We start from the raw sequence: 21,239 nt of genomic DNA, 5'->3' as shown, positions 1-21,239 counted from the left end.
TTCCGACATTGGATCATTGTAAACATTTTTCACAGTAATTTCTTCCTAAAACGTTTTACCAGTATTTGCACTTATCATTTAATGATACCTAACCTATGTCCAGAAATAAAGATTTTACATTGAGTTTCATTGACTTTTAGCAAATTTTTATTTTTTGTTTATTTTGAAAGAGAGAGTCTGTCCACAGAGAGCGAGATAGTGATACAAAGGTTGTGCTTCAAGTAGGTATTCGGAGTGTGGTCTCCATTTTTATCTATAGCTTCAGAAGCACAACCATGAAACTATAGCACATTGGTTCAGTCTATTGGTATTACTATCTCATTGGTTGGAGGCGTTTGGCCGAAAATAGCATTGTTAGCGCTATTAAGAGAAAGGGCACATTTTCAAAAAAAACAGTGGAGTGGGGATGAAAATCATTCATACCTATTTCATCCCCACAACCCCACTGTTCTTTGACTTGACTTGGATAACTTTCGCGCAGTCGCAGTAAAATCCACCAAAATGGCGTTCTTTTAGTGGTATAGATGACCCACGCTGAACTGTCCCACCAAACTCAATGACAGGGGGGCGCTACCATCGTTCAACTATATGGTTTCCAACATGGCAAAAATCTGAACCAGCGATCCGGTATTGACGGTGGCGCCCCGCTGTCACTGTCATCGACAGGACAGTCCAGTATTTTGGAACTATATTTTATGTGCTATCACTGCTAAAAAAAGGAAAAACGTCAATGTCCTCGCCGAAAACATGCTAAAGTTTTCGGCGGTTGCCATGGCGTCGCATAGAGGAATTGTCGTTAATTCCTTTATGTGGCGCCATGGCGATCGCCATTTTCCTAACATTTTTTTAACAAATTCTATTTTCGCCCAAACGCTCCCATTGGTTGAGTTCGGTAATTTTTCCCGCTTATTTTAATGTCAATCCGACGGCGGAACCAAAGAAGAACAGCAGGCAGGTGCTCGACGAACTGGATTGAAATCTTGTCTTCTAGGCTTTGTTCCTGAAAAAAGACGCTTGCATTTGATTTAAGTTTAATTATAAAGTCTTCAAGTAATTGACACGTTATAATTATGGTGGGAAAGACAAATAAACTTTACGTTCTGAAGAGAGGTAAGCAAAGCTGATGTAACCAAATGAAATAGTTTTTTGTTACTACTTCTATCTGTAGAAAATTTCATTAAAATATTATCTAAACCACTTTTTACTTGACTTCAATCCGTTACAAGCATAATAACTTTAATGATTACCTACGGGGCCAGAAATAAAAAGTGGGTTCTATTTGTATTTTGTATAGCCCGAAACCGGACATAATATAATTCTGAGTGAGTTTAAAGAAGTGTTTTAGATTAATAGTGGTTAGAAACAACAAAATGTAAAATCTAATTTTCAGGAGGTAGAATGGAGGAGGTTCATATAGACAAGATTACATCAAGAATCAAAAAGCTTTGCTATGGATTAAATATGGATTTTGTGGATCCTGTGAGTATTTCTTTTATATCAAGTCTGATTTCACTGAATGCAAAGTAATACTTATAAGAATCTTTTATAAACTTTATTCCTGATGCATATTCCCTAATTATGAAGGCACATAGTAGTTTGTATATGACCATAAAATTGTGAACTCTTGTCAGCCTATAATCTGACTTAATTAGATAACGATGATTAGACAGGTACAAAGTCACAGGCACAGCTAGTTGTATCATAAAATATAGCAATACCTACCTATACAACATTTATGATATGGGAACAAAAGCCTTTACTATTCATCATATAAACCCCACGAGCTGGGGAATCCCCATGTTATACCTGAATGTGAGATAAAATAGCGAAATTATAACTGCTGCAATCATTCAGGCAGTACTTAGCTTCCTTTTGTTTTTCCCCTTGCTTTTTTATACAATGCTTATAAAACATCTAAAATGCTTATAAAAGATTGCAGATTCAAGATTTTCCAAACATAAAGCAGCCTAGTTTCCAGGTTTTTTTATAAGATTTTAACCCTTGTTTCTCTACTTAAAAGTTCCCAGGTTTTTATCTTGAACAAAATGAACTTTTTGTTTTACAGGTATCCATAACATTAAAAGTCATTAATGGAATATATTCCGGGGTAACCACCGTTGAATTAGACAACTTAGCTGCTGAAACTGCAGCAACAATGACTACGGATCACCCAGATTATGCCCTGTTAGCTGCACGTTTAGCTATATCTAACTTGCACAAAGAAACAAAAAAACACTTTTCAGGTTAGTTTAATTCATTAGAAAATTGTTAGCCTATGACAGCAAAGAATATGCTTTTAAATATTGCTGCAAAAAATCACAATGTGTAAGGGCCCTTATATGTATATGTTTATCTGATACTCATGATGGTCTGTATAACATTTATGTTCTTTTTTGTAGATGTAATGACAGATTTATACAACATTGTAAATCCACATACAAAAAAAAGAGCTCCTATGATATCGGATTTTCACTATGACATCATTATGAAAAACAAGGAAAGATTGGATTCGGCTATTGTATATGACAGAGATTTTAAATACAACTACTTCGGCTTCAAAACTTTAGAACGGTCTTATCTATTGAAGATAAATAATAAGGTAACTAACAGCTAAAATAATCTGGTGTTACTTTATTATCAGCAAGAAACTATTTTAAATTTTACAGGTAAAGTTTTAGTTGCCTTAGTAGTTCATGATGCCAAGCTTTGGTAAGAGTTTATTTTCATACAATAATAAAAAATATATAGGTAAGTCAACAGCACATCAGACTACATTTTTCTTTGTTACTTGATGATTTATGATGCTATGCTACCGTGTATAACATATCAGTTAAAGTTTGGTGGTGCAACTCAGCTGTATAAACTTATTCAACTAGCTAATTAATTATATCAATGTCAAAATTCTTGGCAGTGTAACTTGTTTACGAAAGTTTCCTTACTTTCCCTTCTTTTCTTTACACATTTATTCCCTGAAATTATAAATATTCCCTTTCCACATTGGTATACAGTGTGAGTCACGTTAAAGTGTACATATGAAAATAGATGAAACTATTGACAAAAAAGAGGTCAATTTTTTTTTTTATACAATTTTTTTTCTTCCCATTATTTATTGTAAAGAAAACGTAATAACTTTTAAACTAAGCGGTATATCCTGATAAAATAAAAACAGTAATAAAGTTAAATAAGAGGCGATACTAAAAAAATACATAAATTACACAAAAAATGCCAACAAATAATAAAAAATGATACTTTTTGAATAAAATCTGCTTTTAAATTCGTGATTTTTTGGTTATTTGATAAATTTCTCCAAAAATTGCCCCTATAACAGGTGGTTTTTATTACTTTGTATTATTTTCTATAGTATTATCTTTGTAAAACCAAAAATAGCATGTCTCTATCCCTACCACAACATTTGCTATGATCGTTTGAACAAAGGCCTTCCACAACATTATTCTCCGCTACAGGTAGAGACAATTTTAATTTTAACTAAAATGCTTATTTTACTTCAAAATCTTTTGATTTTATTTGAAATCTAACTTGTCTTTATCAAAATTACAAATCTAGAGCCATTTTTAGTTTCGTTGTTATCGAAGGGTTGAATAGCGCGCCCGGAGAGGCTTAATTCAAACGATCATTGCAAACATTGTGATAGGGATAGAGACATGCGATTTTTGGTTTTACGAAGGTAATACGATAGAGAATAATACAAAGTAATAAAAACCACTGGTTATAGGGGCATTTTTTGGAGAAATTTATCAAATAACCAAAAAAACACGAATTTAAAAGCAGATTTTTTTTCAAAAAGTGTCATTTTTTATTATTTGTTGGGCTTTTTTGTGTATCTTATGTATTTTTTTAGTATTGCCTGTTATTTAGCATTATTACTGTTTTTATTTTTAAGGATATACCTCTAAGCGGTTAAAAGTTATTACGTTTTCTTTACAATAAGTAATTGGAAGAAAAAAAAATCTATTAAAAATTAAAAAAAAATCTCAAATATTTTTTGACCTCTTTTTTGTCGATAAAAATAGGTCTAGTTTCATCTATTTTCATATGTACACTTTAACGTGACTCTCACTGTATAGATAAGATTTTTCCATAGACAAATAGAATTCATGATTATACTATACATAGATATTCACACTTAATAAGATAATAATTCGCGATAAAGTCAGTAACTCAAGAGACCACCTTCATCATCTTTATTTTAAGTACCTATTACCTAGTCTTAAAGAAACATTCATAGGGTGATTTTGCAAACAGTTAGTGATGTCAAAATGTTTAATTTATGTAGTATTTTTCGAAAAAAATAAAATTTTAAGATACTGTCGCAGGTGCTGGTGCCACGGGTGAATCTTAAGTTTTAAGGCTTCCACAGACCAAACGCGGGGCAGTAGCAGCGCAGTTTGAGTGCGGGCCCGCGCAAGTTGTAATACAAGAAACTCTTTGAAGTGTGTCACACCAAATTTGAACGCGGGCCCGCGCTCCAACTGCGCCGCACTGCAACTGCCGAACGACAAACGAGGCGGCGCGGGTGCGGGACAGAAGCGGCGCGAGCGCGGACCCGCGCTGTTGTAGGTGGTACTATGGCGGCCATATTAGCATGACTGGCATGACACACCGGACGCAGGGCGGTAGCAGCGCGTTGAAAGCGGTTTTCGAATATTTAAATTTTTGACAACCGCCCGCGTTGCAACTGCTTTGAAACTGGCCTGCTTTCAGTGTGCCTCAGCCGCGCTACAACTGACCCGCACTGCTTCTGACCCGCGTTTGGTCTGTGGAAGCCTTTAAGGCTTATTTTCGCGCACCATAATGTCTAATAAACTTTGCAGTTACAGTTAACTGACGTATTTTTAACAAAGTTAGCCTAGGCGCAAACCATCGATTTTTCGTCGGCCGATAGTTTAGTCGGGCACATGGGTCGGGCAGTTGATCAGTATGGGCATGTATGGAAGTGCGCACATTACACCGATTTCATTTGACCGATTCTTCATCTACTATANAATATGGCGCGATCGCGATGGCAATCGCTGAAAACTTTGTATAAACCTTCCATGAAACTTGATTGTATTATTTGCCGAGAGATGTCACTGTACTCTGAGATGCGAAAAGTTGTACCGCGGTGTCCAGATTTTTTTCCCTGGCTTTATATACCTGGAGTATTTTGACATCTGTTAACCTTTGAGAACCTTTGACAACCTTGGTGAACCATTGACAACCTGTGTCAAGCAATAAATTGTCACCTACATATTGACGTCTTATTTATACTTAGATAAGAGTCCCTTAAGTGCGCCGAGAGTATCCGTGGTTTATTCATGGTCCTGTCGAGTCGGATATCATCAGGAAGCTGATGTCCATTGGGCACTGGTAACGGTGCAGGTGCCGCGATCACACTTTGTGCATTTTTGGAGGGGGGTGACGTCCTGGACAGTGGATTGCTGTCGCAAACAGGACAGGTGAAGAAGCTGGGTCAGCTAGGAGCTGCTGACACCAGTTTGACAGTACCAGCTGTGGTGCTGTCAGGGCAACCAACTGGTTGAGGAACATCAGATGATGATGGTGGTGCTGCGCTGAAGTGGCGCCATCTGGTGGAGACACGCTCGGAGCCCTAAGGAGGAAGTCCCGGAGCCCAGTCAATTGTTGGGGTTGAAAAAGATACCAGTTAAAGGGCAGATCATAGGAGTAGGTGGCACGAACGGGCTTACGACGAGGTCTATGGTGGAAATTAAAATAGCATCACGGGTCGATCCGAACTTTATTGCAACAGTGAAAGCTTACGTACTAGGGTCCATCACAACGCTTTTACCTAACCGGAAAATAAGAGCGGAGGAATGGAAGGAGCTTGAGGGCATTGTCCTCGCGGATCCGAGCTATTATACTTCTAACAGTGTAGATTTGTTGTTGGGGTCAGAAGTATATAGCCGGATAATTCAAAACGGAGTCATCAAGGGACCACTTGGTTCACCACTCGCTCAGTGTTCGTCATTGGGGTGGATTCTGTCTGGTGTCGTTAACACGCCCACGACCACGAAGCCCTCTGAAACAATAAATGTGATGCATTGTAGCGTGGAGGATAATCAGCTTCTAAAAAGTTTTAGGAAGCTAGAAGATGACGTTCCGTTGCCAAAAGAAAGAACGTCTACAAAAAATGAAGAGACTTGCGAAGAATACTTTACCAAAACTTCTCGTACAGATGACACTGATCGATACATTGTGCGTCGTCTTCCGGTGAAGAATGAAGATCCCGAAGAGAAGAATTCCCGGCAAACACCTGAAAAAAGAATGTATTCATTAACACGTAGACTGAAAAATGGCGATCTGAAACAGAAGTACACAGAGGTTGTTAGTGAATATGTTGACATGAATTTGGATCTCGGTGAAGATTCTTCAACGGCGGCTGAGAAGATACTGTCAGACTTTAATGTGGACGATCTCATGATGGGTTGCGGAACTGTCGATCAAGGGAGTCAACTTTACAGAGAAATGAATATGATGTTAGATAAAGAAGAATGTGTGTTGCAAAATTTGACTACTAACAATGAAGATTTGGTAAAGACAACGAAAGAGGGTGGTAAAGTAAGTCAACGGAAAGGAAACGAAGAAGGGCTGAAAAGAAAAACTGATGAAATAAGGAAAGTTGACGGTATCACCGGGAACTGCAGTGAAGATGTGATCCGCAATAAGGTCGACGTGCAGACCTTCGAGAAACCTGAAACAAAAAGAAAGGTTAAAAATAAAAAAAGATACGCTTGAGAAACGCGACGGGTAAGAACATCAGTAGTGATACAGAAGGCTATGGGTTGTGTTAGTTAGTTGCATGCCAATCTGAAAACTTTAGTGCTGATGTTGAAATGTAAAAAAAGTGTACTTACCTGTTGCAGTTCTTGATCCTTTTCTAATGTGAACATGTTGAGAGTTGGTTGGAGATTTTAAAACTCACAGCGTCATGANATACAGTGTGAGTCACGTTAAAGTGTAAATATGAAAATAGATGAAACTAGACCTATTTTTATCGACAAAAAAGAGGTCAAAAAATTTTTGAGATTTTTTTTTTATTTTTTATTGAATTTTTTTTCTTCAAATTACCTATTGTAAAGAAAACGTAATAACTTTTAAACTAAGCGGTATATCCTGATAAAATAAAAACAGTAATAATGCTAAATAACAGGCAATACTAAAAAAATACATAAAATACACCATAAATGCCAACAAATAATAAAAATAGATACTTTTTGAAAAAAATCTGCTTAAAAATTCGCGTTTTTTTGGTTATTTTATCAATTTTTCCAAAAAATGCCCCTATAACCGGTGGTTTTTATTACTTTGTATTATTTTCTATCGTATTATCTTTGTAAAACCAAAAATCGCATGTCTCTATCCCTATCACAACATTTGCTATGATCGTTTGAACAAAGGCCTGCCACAACATTATTCTCCGCTACAGGTAGAGACAATTTTAATTTTAACTAAAATGCTTATTTTACTTCGAAATCTTTTGTTTTTATTTGAAATCTAACTTGTCTTTATCAAAATTACAAATCTAGAGCCATTTTCAGTTTTGTTGTTAACGAAGCGTTGAATGGCACGCCCGGAGAAGCTTAGTTCAAACGATCATTGCAAACGTTGTGATAGGGATAGAGACATGCGATTTATCGTTTTACGAAGGTAATACGATAGAAAATAATACAAAGTAATAAAAACTACCGGTTATAGGGGCATTTTTTGGAGAAATTTATCAAATAACCAAAAAAAACACGAATTTTTAAGCGGATTTTTTTCAAAAACTATAATTTTTTTATTATTTGTTGGCCTTTTTTGTGTATTTTATGTATTTTTTAAGTATTGCCTGTTATTTAGCATTATTACTGTTTTTATTTTATCAAGATATACCGCTTAGTTTAAAAGTTATTATGTTTTCTTTACAATAAGTAATTGGAAGAAAAAAAAATCAATAAAAAATTAAAAAAAAATCTCAAAAATTTTTTGACCTCTTTTTTGTCGATAAAAATAGGTCTAGTTTCATCTATTTTCATATGTACACTTTAACGTGACTCACACTGTATAAAAATAAGTCGGGGTTTCCTCCCTGACGCTATAACTCCAGAACGCACGAACCGGTTTCCACAGTTTTGCATTCGTTGGTAAGGTCTCGGGCTCCGTGAGGTTTATAGCAAAGAAAATTCGGGAAAAGGGGGTAAAACAGGATCCACGCGTACGAAGTCCGGCCGGCCGGGCGGCCGCTAGTACAAATTAAAATCGGGCCCAACTATCGGCCAACTAAAAATCGGTGGTCTGCGCTTAATCTAAATGTATGGCACACGCAGTGATTTTGAAACCGCATGCAGCTGATGAAAATAATTAAATATGAAAAAAAAAATACTTTACGTAAATCGATTTACCGAGTCGCTCCTAAAAATAATCATACTGATAAATAGAAAGACAATAATTCCCCCAAGTTTATTAGGAAATATGCAAAACATTTAAGTAACATACTGTATTAAAATCGTCGCAGCATCCACTGAGCAAGTAATCACAGCAGCATCTGCAAGTTTTTGCTGAATTACCTACTAATTAGGGCTAAGCAAATTAAGTCCAGTTTCCTAGACATAAAACTTGATTTATTTTGGAATTTCTTTTTCAGGTAGCTGAACGACCACAACATATGCTGATGAGATGTGCTATTGGTATTCACGGTGAAGACATCGATGCCACTATAAACACTTATAATTTACTGTCGGAAAAATATTTCACCCATGCAAGCCCTACTTTGTTCGCTGCTGCGACACCTCGTCCTCAGTTGTCTTCTTGTTTCCTTGTAGCCATGAGAGATGATAGCATTGAAGGAATCTATGATACTTTGAAACAGTGTGCTTTAATATCGAAATCTGCTGGTGGTATTGGAGTTCATGTTCACTGTATAAGGGCAAAAGGATCATATATTGCTGGAACAAATGGTGTGTCAAACGGACTTGTTCCGATGCTTAGAGTTTACAACAACACTGCTCGGTACGTCGATCAGGGTGGTAACAAACGTCCTGGTGCTTTTGCTGTGTACTTAGAACCGTGGCACGCAGACATATTCGAATTTTTAGACTTGAAAAAGAATACTGGAAAGGAAGAAACACGTGCTAGGGAACTATTTTACGCTTTGTGGATACCAGATTTATTCATGAAGAGAGTAGAAAAAAATGAAGATTGGAGTCTGATGTGTCCACATGACTGTCCTGGCTTAGCCGATTGTTGGGGAGAGGAATTCGAAACATTATACACAAAATATGAACAAGAAAAACGATTCATGAAACAAGTAAAAGCTCAAATTTTGTGGAAGGCCATTATTGAGGCACAAGTCGAGACGGGAACCCCATATATGCTGTACAAAGATGCATGCAACAGAAAAAGTAATCAAAAGAACTTGGGAACCATCAAATGCAGCAATTTATGTACAGAAATCGTGGAATATACATCAGCAGATGAAATAGCAGTATGTAACCTGGCTTCAATTGCATTAAACATGTTTGTGAATGATGATAAAACATATGATTTTATGAAATTAAAAGAAGTTACAAAAACCATTACCCAAAATTTGAATAAAATTATAGATGTCAACTTTTATCCTGTCCCAGAGGCAAGAAAATCTAATATGAGGCACAGGCCTATCGGTATAGGTGTTCAAGGGTTAGCTGATGCTTTTGTTTTGATGCGCATTCCATACGAAAGTGAAAAAGCCATTAAGTTAAATCAACAAATATTTGAAACTATTTACTACGGAGCCTTAGAAGCTAGTTGCGAATTAGCTGAGAAACATGGAGTTTATGAAACCTATTCAGGAAGTCCTGCCAGCCAAGGCATATTACAATATGATATGTGGGATAAAACGCCTTCTGACCTTTGGGATTGGTCGTCACTTAAAGATAAAATTGCGAAACATGGTCTCAGAAATTCATTGCTATTAGCTCCAATGCCAACAGCATCTACTGCTCAAATCCTTGGCAATAATGAATCTTTCGAACCCTTTACATCCAACATATATCAAAGAAGAGTGTTGTCTGGAGAATTTCAAGTTGTTAATCATCATTTACTACGTGATTTAACTGAGGCTGAATTGTGGGATGAAGATATGAAGAATTTAATTATTCATAACAATGGATCTATTCAAGAAATAGAAGCTATTCCCAAAGACATTCGAGATTTATATAAAACAGTTTGGGAGATATCTGTAAAAACAACAATTCAGATGGCTGCAGATAGAGGTGCATTCATCGATCAGAGTCAGTCATTTAATATACATGTTGCTAAGCCAAATTATGGAAAATTAACATCTATACATTTTTATGCATGGAAATTGGGGCTCAAAACCGGCATGTACTATTTGCGAACGAAACCCGCTGCAAATGCCATTCAATTTACTGTTGACAAAGCTAAAGTTAAGAATACAGCACAAAATGGTAAGCCTGAAATAGATGAAAATATGGCAGCAATTACTTGCTCCCTGCAAAACAAAGACGAATGTTTAAGTTGTGGATCATAATTTTGTCGCTTTTACATGCATTAGTAACGTAAATTGAAATAAGATTAAATCACAGTTGGCTAAGTTTTTAACGATATCAATAAATTAGTACTAGTATTTAAGTTTTTGGTCATTGTGCCACTTTATAAAATGGATCACTAATATCTATCTTGGGAGAGCAAAAGTTACTTGAGGATCGACTATATGAAAACTATGGGGTGTAATGGGTCATCATCAGGGTGTGAGTTTACATCAAACGTATTTGATATCGAGTGCGTCAAAAAATTACATATGTATGACGGATTGTAGAGCGTCCCTAGCGGATACTTTCAAAAACTAAAATCTTCATAGATTTTTTGACGCACTCGATATTGAATTCGTTTGATGTAAACTCACACTAAGCCCCATGAATTTGTAATGTCTCCGATTCATTTGCGTTTGATCTCCAGTCGCGCCCGACTTCCGGTCCAGTTTAATTTCAGCTTATATGCAATTCGGTATCGCGGTAAAGTTCACGCGCTAACAAAGACGAAATAACAAATTTTTTAAACTAAAATTACATAAACAGCAAATTTTCGTGAAGCGTTTGAGAAAAAGTTACTTTCTGTCAGCTTTTACGTAAAGACGCAGCGGCGCTTAGTTTATCCTCATGTTTCATATACAGGGTGTTAGGTAAATGGGTATATGAGCCGACACTAGCCCATGTTAACATGGGCATATAAATGGTATGGTGAAGTCAGAAATTTGATATCATCATTTTAATTTTTTTAATTTCCATACAAAATATTTTTTATAAAATCCGATTTGTATGAAAAATAAAATAATTAAAATGAAGATATCAATTTTCTGACTTCACCATACCATTTATATGACCATGTTAACATGGGCTAGTGTCGGCTCATATACCCATATACCTAACACCCTGTATAGTCTATCCTTCAGTAAAATATCTAATAATTGAGCGGAGCAGATCGAATCGTAATTTATATGTGTTTTGTCAATGCAGAGATATTTTTTCACGATAGAAGCACCGCGCAAAGGGTAGATTATTATTAATTAATGCTAATAAGGCAATAGGTATTCTTCCGTGAAAATGTCTTCAATCTTAATTATGCTTTATTATGTAAAACAAAATAAATATGTCAATTTTAAATAAAAATAAATTGTTTTATTTATAAAATTGATTCCCACGTATGTACATTGTACACACTCCCACACTGTTAACTATCCGTTTCCGTTTTTGCTCTCGCTCTAATCAAATGGCGATTCTTTGCGATAGAACGAGATGACATGACTTTCAATAGGCAATTAACACTGTTGGCGATAGTACATACTGAAACAAAAATTAATTATTTTTTATTATTGTACTTGCGGTTCTTTCTTGCGGTTAAATTCACAACTACCTAGTCCGTTCTCTTAGGGTGAAAGTATGGGGATAGGAAAGGACTTTGTGATACCGGCATCTCGCATTTTTAATATTAGTATAGATAATTTATGACGATCTGTGACAAACTCTAAGGACAAACTAAATTTCACGCGGGTGAAGCCGCGGGCAAGTCATTGGCAAAAGCTAGTCCTTAATAAACCTTCAGTGTACCTATTACTTTTTGATCTATCCTCCTATCAAGAGTGCGGGAAATGTTTTGCGCGGGTGCTGATCGATGATGACATTTTTTTTAAAGATTATTAGCAATTTGTATTGCCCAAATTACTAATAGTCCCATTAACCCCTCGTGTTAAGCTAAATAAACTTGTGTTACGAGTGGGCTCACCACAATAGTCGAGCGGCGGTGGGATTCGAACCCGCGATCTTCGGATCTCGAGTAGGCCACTCCGACCCCTTCACCGTTCGGCTATCGTGGCTATAATCATGAAGCTAAAGATAAAAATGGAGGGCAGAGTTGGAACCAAAACTTNGCATTCGCATTAAGTTTCATTGGGTTTATTTCGATTTTCCTGTTGTTAAGGACCTAGGAAGGTCCTTGGTGGGCGATATGTATAAACCTTCCATGAAACTTGATTGTATTATTTGCCGAGAGATGTCACTGTACTCTGAGATGCGAAAAGTTGTACCGCGGTGTCCAGATTTTTTTCCCTGGCTTTATATACCTGGAGTATTTTGACTAGTGACCGACCGAATATTCGCTTTCGTTTTCGTTTTCGGCCATTTTCGGCCAAAAAATGGACATTCGGCCATATTTTCGTTTTCGGCCAAAAACGAGCCGAAGCTTCGGCCAAACCGAATATCAGAAATACGTGAATAAGATGGTGACGTTTATCGTTCCGATATCTTCGGGAGTGAATCTGGTGCACTCATGGTTCCAATCAGACTTGAACGGACGCGGTATTGTCACACTCTTTTGAAGTTGTGAAGTGAGGTTACGTTGTAAAGGATGTCCAGCTAGAATTTTCCAAGTTCAAAATTGAATACAAATAAAACCAAAGAGTTTTCAGTAAGTTTAATTGTTTCAAAATAGAGTCTAATGCGGATTTGAAATACGCCATGAGTCACTGGTCGGGAGCCTACAGAGCGTTCGCAGTTGAGCATTATTAGAGTATTTGAAATGTATTGTCGAATGATCAATGAATGTCTGATACCACAACTGCAACTGCATCCCGGTCAACTACGTAACTCTATTTCAGCAAAAAAGGTGTCTCACCACACACGGAGAGTACCTCGATGGAGACACTGAGGACTATTTTTTTTTTTCAAATAAATGATCAGCAAGTACTGGGACATACCAAATGCTGCCTCGGTCACCAGATCTCACACCATGCGACTTTTTCTTGTGGAGATATCTCAAGTCAAAAGTTTACAGCAAACAATCCTTAAATAATTCAGGTTCTGTAAAAAAATATCCGCCGTGAAGTTGTAGAAAAATTATTAGCGCGATTTGCTCTCGCATAGTTGCGAATGTAAGGGTCCGGCTGTGAGAGTGCCTATAGTAAAACGGGCATCATTTAAAAGACATTGCCTATAAAAAATTAAATCCGCATTGTTAAACTCCTAACTTTGCATTAGTAATAAATAATAAAAAATCATTAATTTATTTGTTGAATACATTTTTGAAGTTGAAAAATTCGCACTGGACACCCTTTATTTCTTCTTCACTTCCCAATATTTCAATATACACCGGATAGGAAATAATATTCTACTAAGAATTCCTAATTAATTTTTTTGTGTCTTAATGCCGGTTTTCTTTAATCAATCCTTATCAAAATCAACTGTAAAACGTCATTATGTTTTTGGTCAAAACATTAACGGTTTTCAAAGTTTTTACATAATTTCAGATTGAAATTTGAGAGTTGAAGGTCATTTTCGTTTTCGTTTTCGTTTTCGGCCGAAAATGAGACTGCAGCCGAAGCTTCGTTTTCGTTTCCGTTTTCGGCTGAAAATCCATATTCGGTCGGACACTAATTTTGACATCTGTTAACCTTTGAGAACCTTTGACAACCTTGGTGAACCATTGACAACCTGTGTCAAGCAATAAATTGTCACCTACATATTGACGTCTTATTTATACTTAGATAAGAGTCCCTTAAGTGCGCCGAGAGTATCCGTGGTTTATTCAAACTTTATCATGTTTTTAGCGAGGACATGTTTGCTAACTTCAATAATGACATTTTCCATACATTTTTTCAGCAGTGATATTATTACCGCTAAACAAACGCCATTTTTTTTTACGCTAAGAATTTTATTTTCTGCCAAACGCGCCCCAATATTATTGTCTGTCACCTCAGTCACCTGTCATCCTATATTACTTTTCTCTATGCCTGTCATTGCGTGCGGGTGAAAACTATGGTGTAAAACTGTAAACAAACGGTTTTTTTANTTTTTTTCGAAGTTTCACCACCTCCCTGCAATTTATTAAACGTTACTACTGAAAGAAATATTACACATTTGAGGCAATTTGAAAGGTCAATACAGAATGTTGCAATTATGATCTCAATTATAGCAACAATTATTAATTCAGTGGCGGATACCATTGTTAAAGTATTTTATATTGTGTCATATATAGGAAAACTAATAGTTGCGACTGCTGCAGGCATTGCAAATGCTATAAACAATGTTTTTGCAAGTTTGGCGTTACTCCTGCAAATAGTTTATGAAGATAACCTTAAAATAGTTACAGAAGATATACCGAATTTGGTTCAACATTCTGTCGATACCTGTGACAGCCAGATTCATTATGTTTTAAGTTGTTTGGGATTACTGTTTAATGATGTCAACTATAAGATTGGGGTAGTACTTGGAACATTTCTAAGCATTTTCGATGCAATCATGAAAGTAGTAAGTGAAGTCTTATTCTTACTGAAAGATGCTGCCATATTTGTGGGCAATACCCTGTGGCTGATTATAACTTTCCTACCGTTACAAGTTCCACTACTCTTACAAATTGGTTTTGGGTTTGTCAAAAATGCAGTGTGTGATGCCATTGTGGATTCTTACATGGCATTACTAAAATTGACCAACTTCATGACAGACGTGCCTCTGGAGTCATTCCTTGGTATTGTGAGTGGTATCATATTAGTTCGTCTCTGTGTACATTTTAGAAGTACGATTATTTCACAAATGATAGACCTTCACTGGTCAGTTATAAGAAAAATATTATATTTGTATTATACACTCTATAATTATGTGACTGATTCAGAAGTGAGGGTGATTGCACATATGGCAAATGGTCAGAGTATTGAAACCAGAGATTCTGATTTGAGTGTTAATAATGAAAATGAAGACAATGGAAGTGCAGATGCTTTGTGTATTATATGTCAGGAACGACAAAAGTGTGTGTTGACGTTACCTTGTCGTCATGTGTGTTTGTGTGCTGAATGTTGCAGAAGACTTTATGGATATCAAAGAACTTGTCCTATTTGCAGAACATTTATTTATCACTCTGTAACAGTGTACTTGTGATTTTTACAATTTTCCTATTAAACATTCCTTGCTTTGGATGATCTATAATTTTGCTTGTAGAAAAATAATTTATTAGTGAGATTGTTGAATAAACTTTTTAATCTTTTTATTATTTTTAATTGCCACCAACACAGTAAGTCACTAAAATACTTATGGGAATCACAGCAATATAGCCAATCCAAGAATTGTGTAGGTACAAATACAAAATTAAATAATTCAGTATTTTGATTACATAACATTTATTATAAATTATTATTGTAACAAATAAGTTTAAAGGTATCTATCTTAACCCATTAACGCCCGCCGTACTATAAATTGTACACAACTTTAAGTTACGATAAATCTGATTTAGTGGATATTTTAACTCTGGAAATAATTCCAATCGGTAAACAAATGTCTATGCATTACATCCTGAGATGAAACAGAACATAATTATAAAATCTTAAGGGGGTATTCTGCGATTTCGTTTCAGTGATTTTTTCGTATCTCCTAGTGGATAGTTGACAATTTTTTGTACAAGGTTTAAGTTACACAAAATACCGAATAAGTTGTTAGTGTATTAGCTAACAGCATATCCTAATAAAAAATATATAAAAAAGTTCATTTCATGGAAAGTTTTTTATGCTATAACTCCCAAAGTGATGCTGTACTAACTTTAGTACAATGGGCGCTTGACATGTTACGTAAAATAGTAAAATAATGACATTATTATTAGAGTGTTTACTTATTTCTTCATAGTTTTTATATGTAATCATTGTTTTCGTTTTCCAATAACATGGCTCTTTGTTTATGGGATTACAGACAAAAAAAGAAACATTTTGTTTTCCCAATTACGACCGGTCTGTCGACCTAAAGATACTTAGTTACATACTTTTTGGAACCATACGTGACTACAGAACCAAACAGTATCCTTTGATTACTTATAAAGATTTGCACAAAAAGCCTAGAGACAGATTCGACAAGGCAAACATAATTTTATTAGTATTGATTGAAAGATAATGATTGAAGAAATGTGGGTACTATTGGAACAAATGTTGATGCTTTAGAACCATTGGGAAAGGTCATTATATATGGGGTCTTTTGATAAAAAAAAGTAGAGTAAGGCACCACTGGGTGTCCAGCTCCAGTATAATAAAAAGATTAGTGGGTTAGATCAGATGGATAGTCTATAGAACTTTACCAAACTGAGGTAAAAGGAAAAAAGTGGTGGATGGGTCTTGTTCGCTTATATGGTGGACATGTCAATTTCAAATGCATGCAGCCTGCACTGCATAGTAAATAAAATCATAATATATTCGCTTAGATCAGCTAGCATTCTGCAAATATTATAGTAGCGCACATATTTGACCTATAAAAGATAAATAATAGTAGGTAATCTTGCTCTAGTTGATGGAGAAGAAATATGAAATAATGGTTATAATCAAAATAAACCAGCAAACAAGCTGATTTGACCGCTTAAAATTACTGTGTGTTTCAGTAGAGTCAAAATAGCTTATGGCAAGTGCCTGAAAACACTGTGACAGGATGGAGAAGGCTTTGCTCATTATGACTCATAAGCGCCCATTGTACTAAACTTAGTACACCCCTAAAAACCTAAGTTCTGATTTTGTTTTTGGTTTTCTTTCTGTTTAGTATTATTTCTGAAGTATTTTTATAAAGAAAATAAACATTGGCTATGTGAAATTGACCGTAGTTTTCATTTGGGCGTTAATGGGTTAATCTAGTTACTATAATCTTAATACAATCACATTAACTTCATATTTTTCTCTATTAGTGGTTTAACATATAGTTATTGGTTGGTAATTCTTCAACATTTGAGTTCCATCTAACCCTAGGGTTCATATTTATTTCCCTAAATGAAAGTGGTACATCTTTGAATATGTTGAGCATAAATACAGCTGTTGTGACAACTAAAAAACCACAACAGCATCCAGCAATATCCGCAGGTGACATGTAATGCCACTCTCTGAATAAAATGCCAGAAGCAATTATTACTAACACTGTGAACATGACATAGTATACAGGAGTAACAACACTTGTATTAAATATGTCGAGAGATTTATTTAAATAGTTCATTTGAACCATTATGCAAAAAATTGACCCAGCTAACAACACCCAAAACATAAAATGGGAAAAAACATTTAATTTGCCATGAATACTTTCTTTTATACCTAAGGCAACAGCTTTACAAAATACCACTGTCAAACTACCAACTGATGAACACATTAATAAATATACTAAAACATTAGAATTACCAAATCTGGGAACAAATATTACCTTAACAAATAGACTCATCACAATTATAGTTGCTACATAAATCAAGAACAAATAGTCACAAAGTTTGTCTGCTAGTTCTGAGAATGTCTTTACCTCTTCTGATTTGGGTGAATGTAAAATAAATATCACTGATCCAATAATGCACAGAAAGCAGCTGATCTGTAAATAATAGGGANATGTGTTGGCGAATCAGGGAATTACAATCCCAATTCCTGGGTAATCGGTACCATGTGGCAACATCGGCCCAATCCGGCCCATCATGGCGGTTGTTTACTATTTTGTTTATTAAGCAGTTAATTTCGTTTGAGATTGTTTACAGGAAATAATCATTGTTTTATCACAAGAATTGGTGCAAAATTTTGTAGTGCGTGGTTGCGGTAGTACGTGGTGTCCTGGAAGTTACATAAGATTCCACGCGTAAGTGTTTATTTCGTGATTTCCGACATTGGATCATTGTAAACATTTTTCACATGTTTTACAGTAATTTCTTCCTAAAACGTTTTACCAGTAATTACACTTATCATTTTTAATGATACCTATGTCAAGAAATAAAGATTTTACATTGGTTTAATTGAATTTCAGCAATTTTATATTTTTTGTTTATTTAGAAAGAGCGAGTCTGCCCACAGAGAGCGAGATAGTGATACTTAGTTTGTGCTTCAAGTAGGTATTCGGAGTGTGGCCTCCATTTTTGTCTGTAGCTTCATGGCTATAATAAAAAATTGGGGCGTTAGGCCGAAAACAGAAATTGTAAGAAATATGGCNAATTGTGTAGGTACAAATACAAAATTAAATAATTCAGTATTTTGATTACATAACATTTATTATAAATTATTATTGTAACAAATAAGTTTAAAGGTATCTATCTTAATCTAGTTACTATAATCTTAATACAATAACATTAACTTCATATTTTTCTCTATTAGTGGTTTAACATATAGTTATTGGTTGGTAATTCTTCAACATTTGAGTTCCATCTAACCCTAGGGTTCATATTTATTTCCCTAAATGAAAGTGGTACATCTTTGAATATGTTGAGCATAAATACAGCTGTTGTGACAACTAAAAAACCACAACAGCATCCAGCAATATCCGCAGGTGACATGTAATGCCACTCTCTGAATAAAATGCCAGAAGCAATTATTACTAACACTGTGAACATGACATAGTATACAGGAGTAACAACACTTGTATTAAATATGTCGAGAGATTTATTTAAATAGTTCATTTGAACCATTATGCAAAAAATTGACCCAGCTAACAACACCCAAAACATAAAATGGGAAAAAACATTTAATTTGCCATGAATACTTTCTTTTATACCTAAGGCAACAGCTTTACAAAATACCACTGTCAAACTACCAACTGATGAACACATTAATAAATATACTAAAACATTAGAATTACCAAATCTGGGAACAAATATTACCTTAACAAATAGACTCATCACAATTATAGTTGCTACATAAATCAAGAACAAATAGTCACAAAGTTTGTCTGCTAGTTCTGAGAATGTCTTTACCTCTTCTGATTTGGGTGAATGTAAAATAAATATCACTGATCCAATAATGCACAGAAAGCAGCTGATCTGTAAATAATAGGGAGTATCAATTACTTTATGCTATTACTTTATATTTATGTTACAGTACTAATCTACTATAAAAATGAAACTCACTTTTGCAATCACATTAAGCTTTTCATTGAGAAATCTGGATGATAGAATTGCCGTCACAATAATACTTAAGGCACCCAATGGGGTGACTAGAGCTGCTGGAGCAAATGCATATGCCAATAGATTTGCTGCCTCCCCAACACCCACTAAAATACCAAAACAACAATCATGTACATATTAAAACTTAGATTAATTTAATCTATAAATTAGAAAAATTCAAGTACTTACTAGTCAATAAACCTAACCACCACATCCATTGCTTAAGGTACCCATATCCTCCAGCTGAAGCTCTGACATTACCTGATGCATTAATTTTTCTTAAAGCTATCTTTTTTATGATAAAACTTGAACCTATAAATAAGCTAGAACTTATTGCAAGGGCTAATCCTATAATGAAAGAAGTATTGTCATAGTCTTTCCCATCGATTATTATCGGAAAGGTCTTCATTATTAATTATTGTGCAACACATAGATAATAATATGTATTAAATTATCTGTTTAAATTCTTGACTCGTAACAATTTGGTAGCTACCTTTCTCAGTAAAAACTTCTTAACATTTTATAAATTTAATGAATTTTGAAGCTTGAAGAATTTTTATAACTTTGGCGTCAACATCGCAATCACATCCAATTAATTAATTCTGTATAAATTCACATCCAAAACTATTTTATTACACTGACTTGACTTTAATTTGGATGGACAGCTGCTGGCTGACTGACAGCTGTCAGCTGTCACCTTGAAAAACTGCACAGAGCAAAAATAAATAAAATAATAAAAGTGATGGAAGTGAGGAGCAAGTACACTATGCGGCAAATGAGGATCAGTACTGTTGTAGAAAATTCAATAAAACTAGTATCTACGTTGATCTTTAAGACATAAGAAAGATATATCTTTTTGAATTATCCAAATCGGACCATTACTTACGAAGATATTAAGTAATAAACATAGGCCGTTTTTGCCGCTTAAAGTCAACGTACGCAGGGCCGCGTGACGTCACTATATCCGAATAGAGCGCAGCCGGCGTACTATTGGGATGGAAAATATTTTTTTCCAGCTAAACTATCAGTTTTAGAAAAAATCTTTTAATAACATTTATTCATCAAAATAAAGTAATGTCCTTTCCTGCAGCAGCTGGCCCGCCCATGGGAACGGCGAATAGATAGGTAGGTACGTAGGTTTAACTCAGAAAAACTAAATAACAGGTAGGTATTGCGTGTACATCGAAATGATCTTCATAGCAATGTCTTGTAGCCTAGGCAGAGTGTATCTGCCTCAGCTATACCTTATTGTTAGAAGTAAATAAATTAATACTTATACATGCGTTCCATTGAATCGTATGAGTGTATGGATTTTTTGCGATATTTTTCACAATTTCTATTTTTAAAAATTACCTATCGATAGCTTACTTTATTCTGATGAATAAATGTCATTATAAGTTTTTCTCTAAAACTGATAGTTTGGCTAGAAAAAAATATTTTCTATCCACGCAGTACGCCGGCAGCGTTCGGATCGGATATAGTGACGTCATCGTCCCCGCGCCGGGCGGTCAGTGAACTTTTTTAGTAATTTGGCTATAACTTCGTCAATTTTTGTCATAGAACAAAAATTTTTGGACTGTGTATTAAGGATTTCTTAGCCCTATAAATTTGCATTCACAGCTAAAAATCGAAATGATCCTCATTGTCCAAGTTGCCCGCGCGCACCGAAGTAAGCGCGACCGCACGCGAGAGGGAAGAAGAAAGTAACCGAAGCAGTGGTGTTCACACTATTACTTCTTAGCCAATTTCCCGCATAGTGTATTTGCGCCATGGGACCATGTGATGACTGACTGATTTGGGGGCTCCGGGCTCCGCCTTTTGAGTCACCA

The 21,239-nt window shown here is 35.3% G+C and overlaps 2 protein-coding genes and 1 pseudogene across 2 annotated transcripts; 1 reads left to right on the top strand and 2 right to left on the bottom strand.

Annotated features, from left to right (window-relative positions):
• Positions 1–895: 895 nt before the first annotated feature.
• Positions 896–10,710, top strand: RnrL (Ribonucleoside diphosphate reductase large subunit). Its single transcript, XM_028300481.1, has 5 exons — positions 896–1,110; positions 1,391–1,479; positions 2,066–2,243; positions 2,400–2,599; positions 8,642–10,710. The coding sequence occupies exons 1-5, from the start codon at positions 1,071–1,073 to the stop codon at positions 10,526–10,528; spliced, it is 2,394 nt and encodes a 797-aa protein (XP_028156282.1). The 5' UTR covers positions 896–1,070; the 3' UTR covers positions 10,529–10,710.
• A 6,439-nt stretch (positions 10,711–17,149) lies between these two features.
• LOC114349723 (magnesium transporter NIPA2 pseudogene) lies at positions 17,150–17,888 on the bottom strand (annotated as a pseudogene).
• A 711-nt stretch (positions 17,889–18,599) lies between these two features.
• On the bottom strand, positions 18,600–20,124 carry LOC114349889 (magnesium transporter NIPA2-like). The gene is made up of 3 exons (XM_028300482.1): positions 19,600–20,124; positions 19,375–19,517; positions 18,600–19,287 (listed from the first exon to the last, which is right to left on the bottom strand). Exons 1-3 carry the CDS (start codon positions 19,817–19,819, stop codon positions 18,622–18,624), a joined length of 1,029 nt encoding a protein of 342 aa, XP_028156283.1. The 5' UTR covers positions 19,820–20,124; the 3' UTR covers positions 18,600–18,621.
• Positions 20,125–21,239: the final 1,115 nt, after the last annotated feature.

This window comes from Ostrinia furnacalis, unplaced genomic scaffold (assembly GCF_004193835.3).
Source record: "Ostrinia furnacalis isolate ACB-3 unplaced genomic scaffold, ASM419383v2 OfSCF0710, whole genome shotgun sequence".
NCBI classification, from domain to species: Eukaryota; Metazoa; Arthropoda; class Insecta; order Lepidoptera; family Crambidae; genus Ostrinia; species Ostrinia furnacalis.
This window is presented reverse-complemented; position numbering and strand designations above follow the sequence as displayed.

What these genes read in the sequence shown, in the direction of transcription:
- RnrL (XM_028300481.1), top strand. Translation starts at nt 1,071, where the DNA reads ATGGTGGGAAAGACAAATAAACTTTACGTTCTGAAGAGAG. An exon ending in ACTTTACGTTCTGAAGAGAG is followed by an intron (nt 1,111 to 1,390) that starts GTAAGCAAAGCT and finishes TCTAATTTTCAG; the next exon opens with GAGGTAGAATGGAGGAGGTT. An exon ending in ATATGGATTTTGTGGATCCT is followed by an intron (nt 1,480 to 2,065) that starts GTGAGTATTTCT and finishes TTTGTTTTACAG; the next exon opens with GTATCCATAACATTAAAAGT.
- LOC114349889 (XM_028300482.1), bottom strand. Translation starts at nt 19,819, where the DNA reads ATGAAGACCTTTCCGATAATAATCGATGGGAAAGACTATGACAATACT. An exon ending in GTGGTTAGGTTTATTGACTA is followed by an intron (nt 19,518 to 19,599) that starts GTAAGTACTTGA and finishes TTGGTATTTTAG; the next exon opens with TGGGTGTTGGGGAGGCAGCA. An exon ending in AGCTTAATGTGATTGCAAAA is followed by an intron (nt 19,288 to 19,374) that starts GTGAGTTTCATT and finishes TATTATTTACAG; the next exon opens with ATCAGCTGCTTTCTGTGCAT.